Raw genomic sequence first — 23,588 nt, 5'->3', positions numbered from 1 at the left:
GCAAATAACCTTATGAGCGATAAGCGCCAATGTCGTGAATAAAACAAACAAACAAACCTATGTCACAATTTGCGTATTTTTAGCACTTTGCGAACAAAAAATATGGAATATTTAAAAAGAATCGAGCCTATTCAGAAAAACTAATGTCATTTGTGGATTCAGCGAACTAGAAATACCCCAAAACCGCTAAAACTTTCTTGGCACCAAAATGTGTGTTGACCATTGTAATCATCAGTCATATCTGTGAATAAACTTTAGAGTTTAGACTTTGTGCTCGGCGTGTTACGGTTGCTAAATGGTTCCGATCTCTTTCATTGTTGTTATTAGTGTCTGGAAAGGCGAATCACCATCTTGAATGATGCGTGAGACGATATCCTTGTTGATTCAATGATGGAATTTGTACTTCATGATTTTATGATATAGATGTTTCTTTCAGCACCTCAACACGTTACAGCTCTTCAGTTAAGCCGCGCTGCTGGATCGTCAGGTTCATTTGGTTGCTCATTTACCGAGGGTTTTCCACCTGCTAGCAGTATCGTTTACGTAATGAATAACATGGTAAGTGGTGGCCTAGGTACAAGCGATTAATGAGATTACTGATAATTCTATCGCATATTGTTTAAAAAACTCATTTTGTACTCGGATAACCAATAATAGCGTGAGAAACGGGTTTAGTCCAATAGTTTGCCTCCTGTGTTTGATGACTTTTTCATGCCTGCCAAAAATGTCCACCCCCACTACACGAGATCCTCGTCTAAAGGAAATATCTACTTACCCCCACCCAATAGCAACCTAACTAAGAGATCTATCGACTACACGGGTCACGGGACCTATCATCTGGAATGCATTACTACCACATATCCGTGAATTGCCTTATAATAGATTCAAAAAAGCCCTACTTGATCACTTCTTGTCGTTACACTAACACTGTTGCCCTACCTCGCCCAGACATTGCTTCATTGATCATTTGCTACCATCGTTTAATTTTTCTTCTATTTTATTTTTTTAACTACTGTAACCTTTTTTACAGCCAGACTGTTTAGAGTCAAGTGTACCTGTTTGATGCTGGTGTGATCAGACTAGATGACCTTCACGGTCTTATCGATCATTCCTATCTAATACCGAATACTGTGCAAGCATATTTTCTGTACCACCATCACTGTCGTGTGTTATGTATTTTGGTTGGATGAAAATAAAGACTATCTCTCTCTCTAGTGCGAGTATAGCATGACGTGCAATAAACATTTCGCAGAATATAGCGGATGCAAAAAAAGATTTCTTTTGCCGCAGTAATAGGCTGTCTACTATCAGACGTGCCAGATATATTGGGTGAACTCAAATAAGCAAATAGGTTGCCTGTGACATGCGGCATATGACTAAAGCGTATAATGACTAGCTCGAATATTTTGTGACTTATAAAAACGGAGACTTTTGCACTAAAAAGTGGAAATAGTGACATTTTTTACATTAAAATGTCAAATTTTGACAAAATAATTGCTCTAATGTATTAAAATTAGGCATTGATGCACACAATATTACCATTTTCTGTACTTTTCCAGATTTATTGTTAGAATTGCCCGTCCAGACGAAGTAGCTTGGCAAGAATATACAGAAAATTTTCAACAGCAACAATTCAGGCTGAATTAAAGATCAGTGTATATACTGCTGTACTGCTAGTTACGCACCCGTTGCTTCATACCGAAAAAAGTTGTCTACGTCGCAGTATTTAGGGCGCAACCCCAATCTGAGTTTTGGTAACACGATCGACCAACACATTGGCAGCACGATCCACCCATACATTGATGGCCACTGTGCTATATGAACCAATGTCAGCTACGCAATCAGTTTCACATTAAGATTTGAGGCATCGGCGTGAGCTTCAAAAACAGGGGTGGGCAAACTACGGCCGCTTGCGGCCCGCAAGACCGTTTTGTACGGCCCGCGAGAGCCTCAAGAAACGTTGTAAAAATTTCGATAAAATGCGTACTAAAAATCAAATTACTGTGGGTACTGCATAAAACATTTGTCTCAATATATTTCAACATGATAATGATAAGTAGAGCCGGCCGATATTGGATTTCTGAGCCGATACCGATAAGACCGATATCCAGTACCTCCACCGATAACCCCGATATATTCAGCCGATATTCAAAAGATATGGAATCTAGCTCAAGGCCCATATTTAACACCTCAGAGCATTTCTTTCAACAACTTTACAGCCATTGATATGCTTGAACATGAAATAAATGATCAAGGAACTATAAAAATATATCAAAAGCACCAATCCAGCAGTAGCAGATTACAGTTCACGAAACACAATTTCTCGGCCCTTTCTCCAAGGAGTGAACGTCTGTGGTCTTCCATAGATGATGTATATAGTATTAAACACAGTGAGCAGTCTTTCACTTCGTACCATAGTTAGTGGCACAGCAAGAATTGGAAATCTATCTTCATTTCGGTTCCACCGCTCCCTTGCAGGGGATCTTTCCTTCAATGGTTTCACCAGATATTGATATTAATATTGATATTCTTCTGGCAATTCACCTGGAGCCTTCAGCACATCATTAACAAATAGCATAAGAGAATGTGTAAAACAAATCAAAATGTCCACGTCTGCAACTGCTCCACCCATCCCCCTTGGTTCTTGACCATGACCAGCATTTCAACAATCAATTGATCAATATTTTACGCTCTTTTGTCAGAATTGGCCAATGTCATCATGGAATCAAAAATTTTCGTATCAATTATTGGCTTTACTCCACGTTTGCTTGATTTTCTTGCCCTCTATGCTCGCATATTTCCTATGTCATGGTGGCCCCGCAGCCGCAGGGCGCAAGCCTCAGTCAGACGACTTGATACATTACTGGTATAATTAGGATTACCAGTGAACCCGTCCCTCGGTGAACCCGTCCCGTGAACCCGTCCCTCGATGAACCCGTCCCTCGGTGAACCCGGCCCTCGATGAACTCGGCCCTCGGTGAATTCCGCCCTCGGGAAATTTTGTATTCACCGGCAACCCTAATATCCCACCTCCGGCAACCCTAATATCCTAACCCTAATATCCCACCTCCGGCAACCCTAATATCCTACCCCAACCCTAATGTCAACCCACCGGCAACCCTAATATCCCACCTCCGGCAACCCTAATATCCCACCTCCGGCAACCCTAATATCCCACCTCCGGTAACCCTAATATCCTACCCCAACCTTAATATCCCCCCTCCCCCAACCCTAATATCCCAACCCTAACCCTAATATCCCACCTCCACCAACCCTAATATCCCCCTCCCCCAACCCTAGTATCCTACCCGAACCCAATGTCCCACTCCCCAAACCCTAATGTCTCACCCCCCCTACCCTACCCAACCCTAACACCCCACCTCAACCTAGAGTTGCAATAACGAGCAGACCACGCGTGGTCGATATGTGAGCAATAACTATCGTTGGGATATATTTTTCATCTGAACAAGCCACACACAATATACAATGCGATAAGATACAATGCGATGTCATGAACAGATACGAGGATGTCGAACGCCGCACGTCCGCCCCGCGCCAAGTCAATTCAGCAATGAGCCGTCCAGGCAATCGTGATCACGTGACCTGATCACTCCGTGACTGCATGATCTTCGCATGCCCTGACCTCCTTACAAGATCGACAAATCAGTTGATAAATACATTATTAGTTTAATAATTAATATTAATACTTGTTATTACACTTAATTTCAAAATTTCCCGAGGGCGGAATTCACCGAGGGCCGAGTTCATCGAGGGCCGGGTTAGTAGTAAGGGTACCTGAAATTGTTGCCGTCCAATCCCAGAAGGCCACGTCGCCTACATTGCCACGCCTACATTGCCACATCATCCGCCCATTGCCGCACCTATAGCACACCTATTGCCACATCATCCACCCATTGCCGCACCTATAGCACACCTATTGCCACATCATCCGAATTGCCACGCCTACATTGCCACATCATCCGCCCATATGTAAACTCTCTCATAATATAATTTGCGGTGGACTGTGCCCGGTTTATGATGTCATCACAGAGGAATTAGGCGACTGCAGTAGGTTATAGGCTTGATTCCCACTTATTCTATTATGTGTATTTTCCTGGATATTCTATTATGTATATTTTAGTGTCTGAAGTAGAATTTCAGCGTCGTTATTTGTTATAAGCCGAGAAATGTACCTTCGCGCAATTTTTACAGGCGGTCTCACACACTTTGCTGCGTCTGAAGTAAAATTTCAGCGTCGTTGTTTGCTATAAGCCGGGAAATTAGAGTCGCTGCCTCGCAACATTTTTACAGGCAGTCTCAGACACTTTGCTGCATCTGAGCTTCATACTAATACATGCATAATTTTTGCATGACGAGAATACGAGTAATACGGTCAATAAACGCCGGAGGCGACTCATTTAAACCTTGTTGCTAGATAATACCGCTTTCGGCTACAACAAAGTTGCCCTGCAACAAAAAATAGAAGCCCTAATGATCATGCAGAGGAAAGTTCAATTATACATCGAATTATTTGAATAGACTATCTACATTGTGTAGGTATGAAGTGAAATAGAACGGAGTTTACGCAAAAGTTGCTATTGATCATAGACCAAGCTTGCTTTCAGAGCTGGAAACTAAATGCATATGAAAATTTACCTAGGTTTTCCCCACACGCATCAAATGTAGGCCTACTCAAGTGTTTATGAGGTGGCGAATAGTTCGAAGGTTGTTGGCATGCAAGGACGTCACATAGAATTGTGGAGTTTTCTGTAAACTATAATCCAGTGATCTATTTTCAATCTCTATATTTTTCATTAATCTAAACTAAGTACTGTTAGTAGGCAAACCCTAAGAAAGTATCCTCTGATAAAAGCAGGAGTAATTTGTTATCCGTGAAATAAATAGATGGTGCGCAATATGAGCGGTGCTGCGATGACTGACAAATACTTTGAATTAATGTATAGAAGTAGCGATTTCGAACTACGTAAAAAGTTAGTCCAGCTCACGCATTTTTCATTTTAAATTTATGTTCTCAAGTAGGTTTTTGTCTACACGCACCATCAACTCAAGTATTTATGACACAGGAATGATTCATTAAGTATAGCGCAAGCAGGCCAAACCTATAATTGACTGCTCCAAAATGTACAAGTACTTCGCTATGTACTCCCTCCACGTAAAAAGTGACAGATTTAGGGAAAAGTTGCTATAGAACTGCGTTAGTTTTAAAGTTGTTCCATCATGCAATGTGTGATGAAATTTGGTATGCTGCATAATCACAATGCCCTGGAGCTCATTTAGATACGTTTTTTAATGTAGTTACACATTCTAGTTGTTTTGATGTAAGGAAAAAATCATTCGATAACTCGATAGTTAACACGCGTTGATGTAACTTTCCACGCTAATTTTGCAAATTAAACTTATCACCCACCACGAACACTCAATGAAGAGCACCCTGGAGCACTCACATAAATGCTCCACAATTTGTGACGTATAATATACTGAGCATATAATAAGCTAACAAAACTGATACTTGAGTACTCCGAAATGAACAAGTATTTTACCTTTACACGACGTTTTTGTAAAATGAATACTAATGGTACGCGAATGATCATAGACTAAGCTTGCTTTCAGAGTTGGAAACTAAATGCATATGAAAATTTAACTATGTTTTCCCCTCACGCATCAGATGTAGGCCTACTCAAGTGTTTATGAGGCGGCGAATAGTTCGAAGGTTGTTGGTATGCAAGGACGTCACATAGAATTGTGGAGTTTTCTGTAAACTATAATCCAGTGATCTATTTTCAATCACTATACTTTTATTAATCTAAACTAAGTACTGTTAGTAGGCAAATCCTAGAAAAGTATCCTCTGATAAAAGCAGGAGTAATTCGTTATCTGTGAAATAAATAGATAGCGCGCAATATGAGCGGTGTTACGATGACTGACAAATACTTTGAATTAATGCATAGAAGTAGCGATTTCGAACTACGTAAAAAGTTAGTCGAGCTCACGCATTTTCCATTTTCAAAAGTCGACGTTTTTTGTAAAATGAATAATAATTTTAATAAAAAATAAAAAAGAGCGAAAAATTACATTTTATCTCGGAACGCAACAAGAAAAATCGTATGAACTTGTAAACTACTTATTTATGACATAATATTAGTTCTACTTGTACACTTATTCACATTTTATAACACTTTTAGTAATACTTAACGGTTTCAGTTTTAAATAAAACTCGGAATATAAACTAATCGAAAAATTCGGTAACCAATTTCGCGTAGGCTATGCATACAGATGAGGGAAGTTACATCAACGCGTGTTAACGAGTTGTATTATGTAGCTTGTAATTCATGCAAGTTTCGAAACTTCTACACCGAGTCTTTTTAAAGTAGATAGAAACGAAAAACAATTACGCCTAGGCTATGCATACAAATGAGGAAAGTTCCATCAACGCGTGTTAACTAGTTGTATCGAGTTATCGAATGAGTTTTTTCCTTACATCAAAACAACTAGAATGTGTAACTACATTAAAAAACGTTCCTAACCCTTAACGCACCCGCGATAAATCGTACAAGCAACAAGTTTCGAGTAATCTAAATCGCGCCCCCTGAATTCAAAGCTTATTTCGAGATCTAAGCTACTTTGAAAATGAGGATCCTAGGATTTGCTTGAGTTTCATCTATATTTCACAATGCGTTTTCGCGTTCCAGAATGACTTATGTCAATGAAAAATAGCCATTGATCATGGTTTTGTTTTTGAAAGATGTCGCGATGCCGGTGAATTTTATAGTTCTTGTAAAAAGTTGTTTGTACACAATATATGTTTAAAGTAAGTCCTACGCATTCATGATTTCGTCCGAGTTCGTATTTTAGTAATATATACTAATTTACGATAGCGCGTTTGTGACTTGTGCAAGTACAGGAATATCATAGTTCTTGAACCGTGCTCAATGCTTAATAGAGCTATTTTTCATCGCCATAAGTCATTCTGGACCGCGAGTAGTGTAGTCGATCGGTCTGGGGGTGGCAGGGGCTCTTATGGCGGGGTGGCGAGCGGCTGGAAAACCGGGGGTGGCGAGCGGCTCCTTATGCCTTATGGTGGGGTGGCGAGCGGCTATTGCGTCTTATGGCGGGGGTGGCAAGCGGCTCTTATTTCTTATGGCGGAGGTCGCGAGCGGCTGAGAAACCGGGGGTGGCAAGCGGCTTTTATGCCTTATGGTGGGGTGGCGAGCGGCTATTGCGTCTTATGGCGGGGGTGGCAAGCGGCTCTTATTTCTTATGGCGGAGGTCGCAAGCGGCTGAGAAACCGGGGGTGGCAAGCGGCTTTTATGCCTTATGGTGGGGTGGCGAGCGGCTATTGTGTCTTGTGGTCGCACGGTAACCCTTTTCAGCATAGGGATAGCTCGCACGCGGCTTCGTTGTTGGCATGTCGTAGTTCGTGTTGAATATGTATCAAGTAAATAGTCATGTGATTGATCCTTAGGTAATGTGTATATTCCAAATTACGGCGAGTACGACAATGATATATCGTTATTCTTATGGACGCGGCGATGATTCGTACTTTCGAGTATCTCTCGCGAGGTGTTGAATATGTACGAGTCACCAACAATAACCGCACAAACGGAAACGTGGCTTGTTGTGAGGATTAAGCAGTGCGACCTATATTCCGAATGACCTGCGTGTGGAATTGTTTCACGGCCAGCCGCGTGCTACTATCGATTACACTAATCCAGTCAGCGCTATTACATTCAGGAGTATTCAGTATTCAGCATCGACACGAAAAGCAACCAACAAATAACCGCGCTCGTAAATTAACACTTCAAAAAGTGTAAAATAGATTGCAAATCCCGCGATCGCTAACAAGATAATGTCTCGGGTATAACCATTTTTAGTGACTTGGTGTTAAAGACATACCGATCGCTCACAAGGTAATATTTCGGTAATTAGTTTGTCACAGAGCCGTCGCAGACGGTGATTCGAAAACCAACAATTTGACACTTTCTGGTGGTCGCTATATGTTTTGACACTTCGAACAGCGGCTGACTTTAGTTGCACGATAAGAATTATGAGAATATTCAATCAATGTATCAATTTGTCAACTCGAAATGAAATTCACTACACAAACCGAGTTGATTCGTATTTGAATGTGTTAATTCGGTACAATTCTAATTATTTTGAGAAATCTTTTCGTGATCTTTGGATTCGACCATAACCCGAATATTACTGACGCCGACTTTCAGCTACATCGAATTATTCGCACATTCCACGCCGCTGTTTTCACACTTATAGAATCAATACCAACTATAATTCTACAAGAATCAAGAATCACAAGTATGTGCATTATACAGTTATTGTCTTTATCAACATGAAATCAAACTCTTAACAAAAACACGCATCTTATCACTCGTCAACTCTATCATGAAAACCCTCGAACCCGTATTATTAAGAATGTTATAGTACGGTATCGGAATCCATTCGCGAGATGTACTAAAGGTAAATCCAAATAATCCAGAATGAAATATTTGGACTTGACATAGTGTGAATAGAAATAGGTTTGACAAACATGACTACCAACTTTGATCCAGTCACATTTCAAGATTACACTTTGAAACAATCCTTGAAACTTACAACTCTATTCACGACTGAGTTTTCCATTTGTCAAATAGAGTTTCAGTAAATACTATCGCGATATTTTAATGTGTAACTAAACACAATAGAATCAATCAATGAAATATCGCCCGTTGTTGTAAATATTTCTATCTTGACAACCACTTATGCATACCGCGATCGACTTGTGACGCGATGAGTTAAATCGGAATATTTCAATCTATTTGTCGAAACCTTGAACAAACTATCAGGTTATTTTTTGTTGCAATCGAGTGATTCCCATACACAAAAGAGTAAAATACAAAAAACCTTGTCAAGTCAATCCGTTTGTAACTTACCCAACCAAAACAAAAAGTATCCTTACGAAAAGTAGTCAAGACTACGCAAGTAATCACTACAACCAACAAACATATCAAGTTCGGTTTTAGGCATATACCACCAACTCGTCTTATTGGAATGTCAGCAACTCTTTACGGTCATAGTTACAACCACATTATCTAATTTACCCGACCAACTCGTCATGATCATTCCTCAAATCAACACAAACGCGACCACCGACTTGAGTTAACCACAAAACGACATCAAGTTTTTAATCCACTTGTAGCTGACAGATTATTCGAATACATCGATGGAGAATATTATTGAACTCGTCGATATTGTTACTTCAACAAATTATCGCTTACGCCGACTGCGAAAGTTAATATCGAATGGTAAGACTTGATCACATATTTGTTGAACACAGACATGACAAAGAACATGATCGGGATTTTATAAACTAGTCATATTACTTTTCACATCTATCAATATCAGAATACAAGTCATCAAACTTTTTTGTTAAATGTAACATAGCACTTTTGGAATCGGATTCGTTATAGTCGTACAAATTGTATTAAACCCAACATCAAAACAAAAGGACTTTTTTAGTTCATTGAAATCAAATCATTCGTCTTCGACTTGTGCTTTTTTAGATTACCCGCAACAATTCGTTTCGAGTGAGTTGTAACCAAAGTCGGGATATCTTTGTGTCCACAGATATGGAAGATGAATATAGCTAACACAATCACGAATCGACGTTTCAGAGTATTTCACGGATGTAATAAACTTGTTAGTGTCACCTATCTAAAAGTACGCACGCGTTCGATTTCCATACCGACTGTTGCGATGTTTAGGATTCACTTACAATAACCACGGGTGAGGATTTTACATCAATGTCGTTACTGTCGGAATTCCCAACAGAGAATTGAAACATTCCACAGGGTGAAAATATCTCTTTGATATCAAAGCACTACACCAAGTACACGATTAATACTCAACTCCGCTCACACTTTCTATATTACATGCTACATGTAAAATATCACGAGGTCGCACTCTAAGACTTTGATCATTACAAAAGTAAATTGGAATATGTTTGCTAGATGCATTCAAATCAGCTAGAAATGTCTGGTGCACAACAATCGTAATATCAAGGAAGTACTTGCTACACTATAATTCACTAAACGTGTTTTGTATTGTTGTTCATTTGTAGTATTGATTGTTTTTGAACCCTCAAATAATAATTCCCGACATGAAACTAAGCCGCCGAAAGTCGTTACCATCACAAAGAAACAATTTACACGATGTTTGCCAAATGTATCCTATAGTTAGGTGAACTGGAATTATTTGTAAAACACACTCTGGTAAAGAAATCGAAAAGATATCCTACACCTAAATCTGATAAAACCATTTTGCACTTTGTGTTCGTCAGTAGTATCCATTTGAATTTTTCCATTTCCTCTCGTCAAAGTAGATGTAATCATAGTCGCTAAAGAAATTACTTGGATGTGTTTGAATTCTAGACATAGTTCTAATTTACTCGACGCAAGACCCAAGAACAACCGTAGTTTACAACCGTGCACACATATCCAAAATATCGCACACTATGCTATTCCTAAAGTACAAACACCCGATACAAAATATTACTTGTTGTGTTGTTGCGGCATCATCTTCACAATATCACCGTCAATACAAATGATGTTTATGTGTAACATGCTATTGATTTGAATCACACCCACCTGACGGAGGAGGATTTACTCAATCTTTACAAAATGGATATTGACCAACATCACATCATCGGATTGTATCTGTTTTGTTGGATATGAGTTATGTTAGTTTAACAGTAAACAAATTTCACCCTCTTGGATTATGAATTCAATGCGTTAGCAGTCATTCAATATTTTGTTTGTGTCAACTAGTTACTTTGTATGTTACTCCACAACTCTTACAAAAGTACGAAGGATATTAACATCGCACGAAGTAATTAACTTTACTCGATATTCTCGCATTACGAAACTAAAGAATGGTTGGTTAGACTCTACAAACTGTTTCGATATCACAAGACCTTTATTGTCTGAATGGGTGTTCATGTATCTTAATAATCAAATAGTTCAACACAGAACTAGTACTAACAGAAACATGAGAGTTGTTTACACAAAAGTTTGTATATGTGCACAGTATGCGAATACCATGTGTAAGTCCAGCACACTTGCGGTATCCATCCGAGTTTAGTTAACACAAATTTATTACAACGGAGTCACGTAAACTTTCGTGAAAGAAAAGCATACTCACTCCCAGAAGGTTATGTCAATGCCATAGCAGTACCCCAACAGCAAAGTACATATGTTTTCTAGTCACGGTCCTTACATCTTTCACATAGATCAATCTACTTTGCTAACGAAAAGTGCTGAGTCATCACATGATCGCCCTCACAACAAAACAGCTAGTAGATATTATCATTCAAAAAATTCCTAACCCTTTACACACCAGTGACAAATCATACAACGAATATGTTTTGTGGGTCGAATTGTTGTTCAGTGTCAAGTCTACCTGTTGAAACGTACATTAAAACAGCGCAATCCAATTAAAACCACGAATCTATTTTCATTTCGTCACATACAGAAAAATAAATTTAATTTCCCAAAACATACTTGTAACCAATCGATTTCATTAAACATACAACACCATAATAGCATTTACTTTCTACAACATAGACATTCCGGTGTAGTCAAGAAATATTTTTATTAATCAAAATCATCGACTTCTGTTTACGGCGTTAGTGTGTGCATGTCATATATGTGGGATCCGTATTAAAATGGACACGACGCGACTGAATGTAAGGAGATAGAAGTCTATCGCATAGATTTACATGTGGTCTTCGCTACGGTTTCAAAAAAACTAATCATCTCTTTTGCATTGATCTAGACCGAGCAAGTTAGTTAATGGCCATGATTGTGTTTGTCATATGCGAATGATAGCGTTACTGTCAAATCTACATACAACAATCTTCTGACGATCATAATAGCAATTTCATTTTCCGCCCCTTCATAATTGTACAACTCGGTAACTACGTTTAACAAGACCAATCACACTACCAGCGTTGAACACAAGATACCTACCCAAGTAAAAATATCATTCTGGTTTGGACAACTGACGTTTACCTGTGTAAAATTATCACTTGGAGGTCCACCGTTACCTAACTAAAATACCATTGTCCTTTGGAGATTTATCGTTTACCCAGTGTAACAATCCCCTTTTCACTTGGAAATCTATTTTTGGCCTGAATAACAAACCCCTTTTCACTTGGAAATCTATTTTTGCCCTGGATAACAAACCTTTTTCATTTGGAAATATATTTTTTCTCTTGGTAACAAACCTTTTTCACTTGGAAATATATTTTTTCTCTGGGTAACAAACCTTTTTCACTTGGAAATATATTTTTTCTCTTGGTAATAAACCTTTTTCACTTGGAAATGTATTTTTTTTCTCTGAGTAACAAACCTTTTTTACTTGGGAATATATTTTTTCTCTGGTTAACAAACCTTTTTCACTTGGAAATATATTTTTTCTCTGGGTAACAAACCTTTTTCACTTGGAAATATATTTTTTCCCCGGGTAACAAACCTTTTTCCCTGAGCAACAAACCTTTTTCACTTGCAAATATATTTTTTCCTGGGTAACAAACCTTTTTCACTTGGAAATATATTTTTTTCCCTGGGTAACAAACCTTTTTCGCTTGGAAATATATTTTTCCCTGGGTTACAAACCTTTTTCACTTGGTGATCCGTCGTTTACCTGAGTAAAAATATCATTTTCCTTTGGGGATCTGGCGTTTACCCAGTGTAACAATACATTTTCTCTTGGTCATCTAGCTTTTCCTAGAGTAACAAAACCATTTTTATTTTGAAATCTGACAACCACACCGACAATTTGATATTTTTGTATTTTCTTACAGCGAACAGCGACAAAATACACGCCAACAACGACTCCGATACATTTGTCTAATCAAATATTCACTTGTGTTGGTGCATCCCATGAAAATCGTCGGTTACCCACATGCAATGCGCTCTTGTACACAGAAATGCATGTTTTGGAAAATTGGACAATAGGCTTCGATAGTTCTGTGATGTCCGGGTTCGTGCTTTGGATTTTCCAGAGTCAAAATGTCTGAATAAAACACCTCCTTGACGATGGTTGGTATGTGGATAACGGTGTTCGGAAAACGGTTGGATTTATGTCACCCATCGCGATAACAATTCCAGGTCGAGTTTTCCCCCGCGCGTTTACTATATTGTGTCTTTATTGGTCAATGTATGTCTCGACATTCAGTTTGAAATCGGAAACCCTGATAAGTATGTAACCGGATCCGGATATCAACTCTGAATCGATAAACCAATGAACAATATTCAAAGTAAACATGTTACATTCCACGAAAAAATACCATCCAGACATACGTCGCGCTTGTTTGCCCACATCAGTATACGCGTAAATGGAGGTGTGTGACATTGCATGCAATGTGTTGGTATACAAACATCGATCCACAGACATTATCATAGCCGGTAATTTTGATGCAGATCGAATGTCATCACACCCGATAACAATACCAATAAGCCACATTGCAATGACACTGAGTCAATCTGAAGCGTGACATACAGACACACAAACATCGAACCGTAACATGGGTTATTCGCACGACGGTGAAAGTGAACTATACAGCATATACCAATAGAGCGTTCACAGTCGAATATGCGAACCACGCACAATCACATACCCTGGTTTTTGTTGGATATGTACGAAACCAATAAATCGATACATTTCTGTTCCTTCTACGTCAATAATACAAGCGTCATTCCAATGCATCGCTCGAATGTAAGGTTCGTCGGGTGTAAAATCCATGTCAAATAACACCAAAGTGTGCTTTCCGTGTTTTATTATTTCCACCGACGCTTCCTGTCTGTGTCGTAACACTATGGTGCGGGGAGTTGAAAAACGGCGGATTTTGAAACGGATTGACATGACCAACAGAATCGACGTCAATAGCCTTGTGACGATGTCTTTTCAAAATGATACCGATCTCTTGTGGTGACGACCGTTTCGAAATGTCACCGGACGAGCTAGACCCTTACGAAAGTGTGTTTTATGATTGTGTGTGAAATCACGAGGTAGTGTTCTATTGTGGTGTACGATCGCAGTCTTCATTCCACAGAAACATACCTTATTGGATCACAATATCAGTCCGACATTTGCACGATATTTATCCGGAGTCGTTATGTGGGAGTAGCGACATCCATCGATCGTGACTGAAAGACTGATTGCAATCATTTCGAGCACCGTACTTCGATAGTTCACCTAGATCAAACGCTGCAGCAGAAAACTTCGGTGTCGACAACACGATGGATATTGACCGATGTATCCAATTGGTCTGGGTGGTCCGTCTGCAGATAGAGTCATGACTATCTTGCGATAAAACCATCGAATAAATCAGTGAACGGTGTCGAAATATCGATGTAATAGCGCGGACTCAGAGTCGTTGCAATGTGGCTTATTGGTATTGTTATCGGGTGTGATGACATTCGATCTGCATCAAAATTACCGGCTATGATAATGTCTGTGGATCGATGTTTGTATACCAACACATTGCATGCAATGTCACACACCTCCATTTACGCGTATACTGATGTGGGCAAACAAGCGCGACGTATGTCTGGATGGTATTTTTTCGTGGAATGTAACATGTTTACTTTGAATATTGTTCATTGGTTTATCGATTCAGAGTTGATATCCGGATCCGGTTACATACTTATCAGGGTTTCCGATTTCAAACTGAATGTCGAGACATACATTGACCAATAAAGACACAATATAGTAAACGCGCGGGGGAAAACTCGACCTGGAATTGTTATCGCGATGGGTGACATAAATCCAACCGTTTTCCGAACACCGTTATCCACATACCAACCATCGTCAAGGAGGTGTTTTATTCAGACATTTTGACTCTGGAAAATCCAAAGCACGAACCCGGACATCACAGAACTATCGAAGCCTATTGTCCAATTTTCCAAAACATGCATTTCTGTGTACAAGAGCGCATTGCATGTGGGTAACCGACGATTTTCATGGGATGCACCAACACAAGTGAATATTTGATTAGACAAATGTATCGGAGTCGTTGTTGGTGTGTATTTTGTCGCTGTTCGCTGTAAGAAAATACAAAAATATCAAATTGTCGGTGTGGTTGTCAGATTTCAAAATAAAAATGGTTTTGTTACTCTAGGAAAAGCTAGATGACCAAGAGAAAATGTATTGTTACACTGGGTAAACGCCAGATCCCCAAAGGAAAATGATATTTTTACTCAGGTAAACGACGGATCACCAAGTGAAAAAGGTTTGTAACCCAGGGAAAAATATATTTCCAAGCGAAAAAGGTTTGTTACCCAGGGAAAAAAATATATTTCCAAGTGAAAAAGGTTTGTTACCCAGGAAAAAATATATTTGCAAGTGAAAAAGGTTTGTTGCTCAGGGAAAAAGGTTTGTTACCCGGGGAAAAAATATATTTCCAAGTGAAAAAGGTTTGTTACCCAGAGAAAAAATATATTTCCAAGTGAAAAAGGTTTGTTAACCAGAGAAAAAATATATTCCCAAGTAAAAAAGGTTTGTTACTCAGAGAAAAAAAATACATTTCCAAGTGAAAAAGGTTTATTACCAAGAGAAAAAATATATTTCCAAGTGAAAAAGGTTTGTTACCCAGAGAAAAAATATATTTCCAAGTGAAAAAGGTTTGTTACCAAGAGAAAAAATATATTTCCAAATGAAAAAGGTTTGTTATCAGGGCAAAAATAGATTTCCAAGTGAAAAGGGGTTTGTTATTCAGGCCAAAAATAGATTTCCAAGTGAAAAGGGGATTGTTACACTGGGTAAACGATAAATCTCCAAAGGACAATGGTATTTTAGTTAGGTAACGGTGGACCTCCAAGTGATAATTTTACACAGGTAAACGTCAGTTGTCCAAACCAGAATGATATTTTTACTTGGGTAGGTATCTTGTGTTCAACGCTGGTAGTGTGATTGGTCTTGTTAAACGTAGTTACCGAGTTGTACAATTATGAAGGGGCGGAAAATGAAATTGCTATTATGATCGTCAGAAGATTGTTGTATGTAGATTTGACAGTAACGCTATCATTCGCATATGACAAACACAATCATGGCCATTAACTAACTTGCTCGGTCTAGATCAATGCAAAAGAGATGATTAGTTTTTTTGAAACCGTAGCGAAGACCACATGTAAATCTATGCGATAGACTTCTATCTCCTTACATTCAGTCGCGTCGTGTCCATTTTAATACGGATCCCACATATATGACATGCACACACTAACGCCGTAAACAGAAGTCGATGATTTTGATTAATAAAAATATTTCTTGACTACACCGGAATGTCTATGTTGTAGAAAGTAAATGCTATTATGGTGTTGTATGTTTAATGAAATCGATTGGTTACAAGTATGTTTTGGGAAATTAAATTTATTTTTCTGTATGTGACGAAATGAAAATAGATTCGTGGTTTTAATTGGATTGCGCTGTTTTAATGTACGTTTCAACAGGTAGACTTGACACTGAACAACAATTCGACCCACAAAACATATTCGTTGTATGATTTGTCACTGGTGTGTAAAGGGTTAGGAATTTTTTGAATGATAATATCTACTAGCTGTTTTGTTGTGAGGGCGATCATGTGATGACTCAGCACTTTTCGTTAGCAAAGTAGATTGATCTATGTGAAAGATGTAAGGACCGTGACTAGAAAACATATGTACTTTGCTGTTGGGGTACTGCTATGGCATTGACATAACCTTCTGGGAGTGAGTATGCTTTTCTTTCACGAAAGTTTACGTGACTCCGTTGTAATAAATTTGTGTTAACTAAACTCGGATGGATACCGCAAGTGTGCTGGACTTACACATGGTATTCGCATACTGTGCACATATACAAACTTTTGTGTAAACAACTCTCATGTTTCTGTTAGTACTAGTTCTGTGTTGAACTATTTGATTATTAAGATACATGAACACCCATTCAGACAATAAAGGTCTTGTGATATCGAAACAGTTTGTAGAGTCTAACCAACCATTCTTTAGTTTCGTAATGCGAGAATATCGAGTAAAGTTAATTACTTCGTGCGATGTTAATATCCTTCGTACTTTTGTAAGAGTTGTGGAGTAACATACAAAGTAACTAGTTGACACAAACAAAATATTGAATGACTGCTAACGCATTGAATTCATAATCCAAGAGGGTGAAATTTGTTTACTGTTAAACTAACATAACTCATATCCAACAAAACAGATACAATCCGATGATGTGATGTTGGTCAATATCCATTTTGTAAAGATTGAGTAAATCCTCCTCCGTCAGGTGGGTGTGATTCAAATCAATAGCATGTTACACATAAACATCATTTGTATTGACGGTGATATTGTGAAGATGATGCCGCAACAACACAACAAGTAATATTTTGTATCGGGTGTTTGTACTTTAGGAATAGCATAGTGTGCGATATTTTGGATATGTGTGCACGGTTGTAAACTACGGTTGTTCTTGGGTCTTGCGTCGAGTAAATTAGAACTATGTCTAGAATTCAAACACATCCAAGTAATTTCTTTAGCGACTATGATTACATCTACTTTGACGAGAGGAAATGGAAAAATTCAAATGGATACTACTGACGAACACAAAGTGCAAAATGGTTTTATCAGATTTAGGTGTAGGATATCTTTTCGATTTCTTTACCAGAGTGTGTTTTACAAATAATTCCAGTTCACCTAACTATAGGATACATTTGGCAAACATCGTGTAAATTGTTTCTTTGTGATGGTAACGACTTTCGGCGGCTTAGTTTCATGTCGGGAATTATTATTTGAGGGTTCAAAAACAATCAATACTACAAATGAACAACAATACAAAACACGTTTAGTGAATTATAGTGTAGCAAGTACTTCCTTGATATTACGATTGTTGTGCACCAGACATTTCTAGCTGATTTGAATGCATCTAGCAAACATATTCCAATTTACTTTTGTAATGATCAAAGTCTTAGAGTGCGACCTCGTGATATTTTACATGTAGCATGTAATATAGAAAGTGTGAGCGGAGTTGAGTATTAATCGTGTACTTGGTGTAGTGCTTTGATATCAAAGAGATATTTTCACCCTGTGGAATGTTTCAATTCTCTGTTGGGAATTCCGACAGTAACGACATTGATGTAAAATCCTCACCCGTGGTTATTGTAAGTGAATCCTAAACATCGCAACAGTCGGTATGGAAATCGAACGCGTGCGTACTTTTAGATAGGTGACACTAACAAGTTTATTACATCCGTGAAATACTCTGAAACGTCGATTCGTGATTGTGTTAGCTATATTCATCTTCCATATCTGTGGACACAAAGATATCCCGACTTTGGTTACAACTCACTCGAAACGAATTGTTGCGGGTAATCTAAAAAAGCACAAGTCGAAGACGAATGATTTGATTTCAATGAACTAAAAAAGTCCTTTTGTTTTGATGTTGGGTTTAATACAATTTGTACGACTATAACGAATCCGATTCCAAAAGTGCTATGTTACATTTAACAAAAAAGTTTGATGACTTGTATTCTGATATTGATAGATGTGAAAAGTAATATGACTAGTTTATAAAATCCCGATCATGTTCTTTGTCATGTCTGTGTTCAACAAATATGTGATCAAGTCTTACCATTCGATATTAACTTTCGCAGTCGGCGTAAGCGATAATTTGTTGAAGTAACAATATCGACGAGTTCAATAATATTCTCCATCGATGTATTCGAATAATCTGTCAGCTACAAGTGGATTAAAAACTTGATGTCGTTTTGTGGTTAACTCAAGTCGGTGGTCGCGTTTGTGTTGATTTGAGGAATGATCATGACGAGTTGGTCGGGTAAATTAGATAATGTGGTTGTAACTATGACCGTAAAGAGTTGCTGACATTCCAATAAGACGAGTTGGTGGTATATGCCTAAAACCGAACTTGATATGTTTGTTGGTTGTAGTGATTACTTGCGTAGTCTTGACTACTTTTCGTAAGGATACTTTTTGTTTTGGTTGGGTAAGTTACAAACGGATTGACTTGACAAGGTTTTTTGTATTTTACTCTTTTGTGTATGGGAATCACTCGATTGCAACAAAAAATAACCTGATAGTTTGTTCAAGGTTTCGACAAATAGATTGAAATATTCCGATTTAACTCATCGCGTCACAAGTCGATCGCGGTATGCATAAGTGGTTGTCAAGATAGAAATATTTACAACAACGGGCGATATTTCATTGATTGATTCTATTGTGTTTAGTTACACATTAAAATATCGCGATAGTATTTACTGAAACTCTATTTGACAAATGGAAAACTCAGTCGTGAATAGAGTTGTAAGTTTCAAGGATTGTTTCAAAGTGTAATCTTGAAATGTGACTGGATCAAAGTTGGTAGTCATGTTTGTCAAACCTATTTCTATTCACACTATGTCAAGTCCAAATATTTCATTCTGGATTATTTGGATTTACCTTTAGTACATCTCGCGAATGGATTCCGATACCGTACTATAACATTCTTAATAATACGGGTTCGAGGGTTTTCATGATAGAGTTGACGAGTGATAAGATGCGTGTTTTTGTTAAGAGTTTGATTTCATGTTGATAAAGACAATAACTGTATAATGCACATACTTGTGATTCTTGATTCTTGTAGAATTATAGTTGGTATTGATTCTATAAGTGTGAAAACAGCGGCGTGGAATGTGCGAATAATTCGATGTAGCTGAAAGTCGGCGTCAGTAATATTCGGGTTATGGTCGAATCCAAAGATCACGAAAAGATTTCTCAAAATAATTAGAATTGTACCGAATTAACACATTCAAATACGAATCAACTCGGTTTGTGTAGTGAATTTCATTTCGAGTTGACAAATTGATACATTGATTGAATATTCTCATAATTCTTATCGTGCAACTAAAGTCAGCCGCTGTTCGAAGTGTCAAAACATATAGCGACCACCAGAAAGTGTCAAATTGTTGGTTTTCGAATCACCGTCTGCGACGGCTCTGTGACAAACTAATTACCGAAATATTACCTTGTGAGCGATCGGTATGTCTTTAACACCAAGTCACTAAAAATGGTTATACCCGAGACATTATCTTGTTAGCGATCGCGGGATTTGCAATCTATTTTACACTTTTTGAAGTGTTAATTTACGAGCGCGGTTATTTGTTGGTTGCTTTTCGTGTCGATGCTGAATACTGAATACTCCTGAATGTAATAGCGCTGACTGGATTAGTGTAATCGATAGTAGCACGCGGCTGGCCGTGAAACAATTCCACACGCAGGTCATTCGGAATATAGGTCGCACTGCTTAATCCTCACAACAAGCCACGTTTCCGTTTGTGCGGTTATTGTTGGTGACTCGTACATATTCAACACCTCGCGAGAGATACTCGAAAGTACGAATCATCGCCGCGTCCATAAGAATAACGATATATCATTGTCGTACTCGCCGTAATTTGGAATATACACATTACCTAAGGATCAATCACATGACTATTTACTTGATACATATTCAACACGAACTACGACATGCCAACAACGAAGCCGCGTGCGAGCTATCCCTATGCTGAAAAGGGTTACCGTGCGACCACAAGACACAATAGCCGCTCGCCACCCCACCATAAGGCATAAAAGCCGCTTGCCACCCCCGGTTTCTCAGCCGCTTGCGACCTCCGCCATAAGAAATAAGAGCCGCTTGCCACCCCCGCCATAAGACGCAATAGCCGCTCGCCACCCCACCATAAGGCATAAAAGCCGCTTGCCACCCCCGGTTTCTCAGCCGCTCGCGACCTCCGCCATAAGAAATAAGAGCCGCTTGCCACCCCCGCCATAAGACGCAATAGCCGCTCGCCACCCCACCATAAGGCATAAGGAGCCGCTCGCCACCCCCGGTTTTCCAGCCGCTCGCCACCCCGCCATAAGAGCCCCTGCCACCCCCAGACCGATCGACTACACTACTACCGCGTAAACGCATCGTACGATATAGATGAAAGTTATGCAAATCCTAGGATCCTCATTTTCAAAGTAGCTAAGATCTCGAAATAAGCTATGACTAGCTATTCTCCTCAAAGCATGGAATTATCAAGAGTATCACCTTCGATCACTGAAGAAACGGATGAAATTATATTCGAAGCATATTGCTTGACCAGGAATTTTATCATGTACGAACTCGACGGCTCATGCGTTAAGGTAAATACGAAAGCAGAGAGAACCTTACGTCGAGTTGGGGATGAAATATTCGAGCGACATCGAACTGTCCTAAACGCAGTCTCCAAACGTCTCCGCTATTTGCACTTTTTTACATTTTATAACACCTTAAGTAGTACTTAACAGTTTTAGTTTTAAATAAAATACGGAATATAAACTAATCGAAAAATTCGGTTTTTGCGTGCATCTGTTTTGCGGGAGCGTATAGCACGTACCTATACATAGTCAACTTTAATAACTGAATTACCATGCTTAACATTGAATCCCAACATAAACTTGATACGTAGATGTAGGACATTATGGCAATGCACCATGCTAAATTTCATCACACATCTAATGATGGAACACCTTTAAAACTAACGCAGTCGAATACCGACTTTTACGCGTATCTGTTTTGCGTGAACTTAGCATATACCTATACATAGTCAATTTTAATAGCAGAATTACCGTGTTAAACATTGAATTCCCACCTTGAAAGTTGGTACGCGGTTATAGGACATTATAAAAATGCACCATACCAAATCCCATCAGACATTTCATGATGGAACAACTTTAAAACTAACGCGGCTCTACATCGACTTTTTGCGTACATCTGTTTTGCGGGAGCGTATAGCACGTACCCATACATAGCCAACTTTAATAACGGAATTGCCATGCATTGAATCCCAACTCTAAACTTGATACGTAGTTGTAGGGCATTATGGCTATGCACCATGCTAAATTTCATCACACATCTAATGATGGAATACCTTTGAAACTATCGCAGTCGAATACCGACTTTTACGCATATCTGTTTTTCGTGAACATAGCATATACCCATACATAGTCAATTTTAATAACATAATTAGCATGTTAAACATTAAATTCTCACCTTGAACGTTGGTACGCAGTTGTAGGACATAATAAAAATGCACCATACCAAATTTCGTCAGACATTTCATGATGTAACACCTTCAAAACCAACGCAGTTCTATACAGACTTTTGGCTAAATCTGTTTTTCCGTAGCGTAGCACGTACCTAAACATAGTCAACTTTATTAACGGAATTACCATGTTAATATTCGACTCCCTACCTTGAAACTCGGTACGCAGTTGTAAGACAATATGACAATGCACCATGTCAAATTTTGCAAGTAATTTATCTTTACACGACGTTTTTTGTAAAATGAATACTAATTTTATTGAAAAAATAAAAAATAAAAAAGTGCGAAAAATTACATTATATCCCGGAACGCAACAAGAAAAATCGTATGAATTTGTAAACTACTTGTTCATGACATAATAATAATTCTACTTGTACACTTTTTCACATTTTATAACACTTTAAGTAATACTTAACAGTTTCAGTTTTAAATAAAAGACGGAATATAAACTAATCGAAAAATTCGGTAACCAATTTCGCGTAGGCTACGCATGCATACAAATGAGGAAAGTTACATCAACGCGTGTTAAAGTAGCTGTATCGAGTTATCGAATGATTTTCTCCTTACATCAAAACAACTAGAATGTATAACTAAATTAAAAAACGTATCTAAATGAGCTCCAGGGCATTGTGATTATGCTGCATACCAAATTTCATCACACATTTCATGATAGAACAACTTTAAAACTAACGCAGTTCTATAGCAACTTTTGCCCAAAATCTGTTTTCGGTAGCGTGTACATATACATAGTCAGATTTAATAACAGAATTATCATGCTAATATGTGACTCCTCACCTTGAAACTTGGTACGTAGTTGTAGGACATTGTGATTATGCAGCATACCAAATTTCCTCACGCATTTCATAATGGAACAACTTTAAAACTAACGCGGTTCTACATCCACTTTTTGCGTACATCTGCTTTGCGTGGGGCGTATAGCACGTACCTATACATAGTTACCTTTAACAACGGAATTACCATGCTTAACATTGAATCCCAACTCGAAACTTGATGCGTAGTTGTAGAACATTATGGCAATGCACCATGCTAAATTTCATCACACATCTAGTGATGGAACACCTTTAAAACTAACGCAGTCGAATACCGACTTTTACGCATATCTGTTTTGCGTGAACATAGCATATACCTATACATAGTCAATTTTAATAGCAGAATTACCGTGTTAAACATTGAATTCCCACCTTGAAAGTTGGTACGCGGTTATAGGAGATTATAACAATGCACCATACCAAATCCCATCACACATTTCATGATGGAACAACTTTAAAACTAACGCGGCTCTACATCGACTTTTTGCGTACATCTGTTTTGTGGGAGCGTATAGCACGTAGCCTACCCATACATAGCCAACTTTAATAACGGAATTACCATGCTTAGCATTGAATCCCAACTCGAAACTTGATAC

General features: G+C 38.5%; 1 protein-coding gene across 1 annotated transcript in view; it reads left to right on the top strand.

Moving 5' to 3' along the window:
• The window catches only part of LOC145446609 (uncharacterized), a 122,227-nt gene that overhangs the window by 71,242 nt on the left and 27,397 nt on the right, over positions 1-23,588 (top strand). Inside the window, exon 5 of the mRNA XM_080324954.1 lies at positions 437-558. Within this exon, the coding sequence (XP_080181080.1) occupies positions 437-558 (122 nt within the window). The remainder of the gene's footprint in view (positions 1-436; positions 559-23,588) is intronic.

This window comes from Botryllus schlosseri, chromosome 9 (genome assembly GCF_051294905.1).
Source record: "Botryllus schlosseri isolate E-star chromosome 9, Bs_hap1, whole genome shotgun sequence".
NCBI lineage: Eukaryota > Metazoa > Chordata > Ascidiacea > Stolidobranchia > Styelidae > Botryllus > Botryllus schlosseri.
This window is presented reverse-complemented; position numbering and strand designations above follow the sequence as displayed.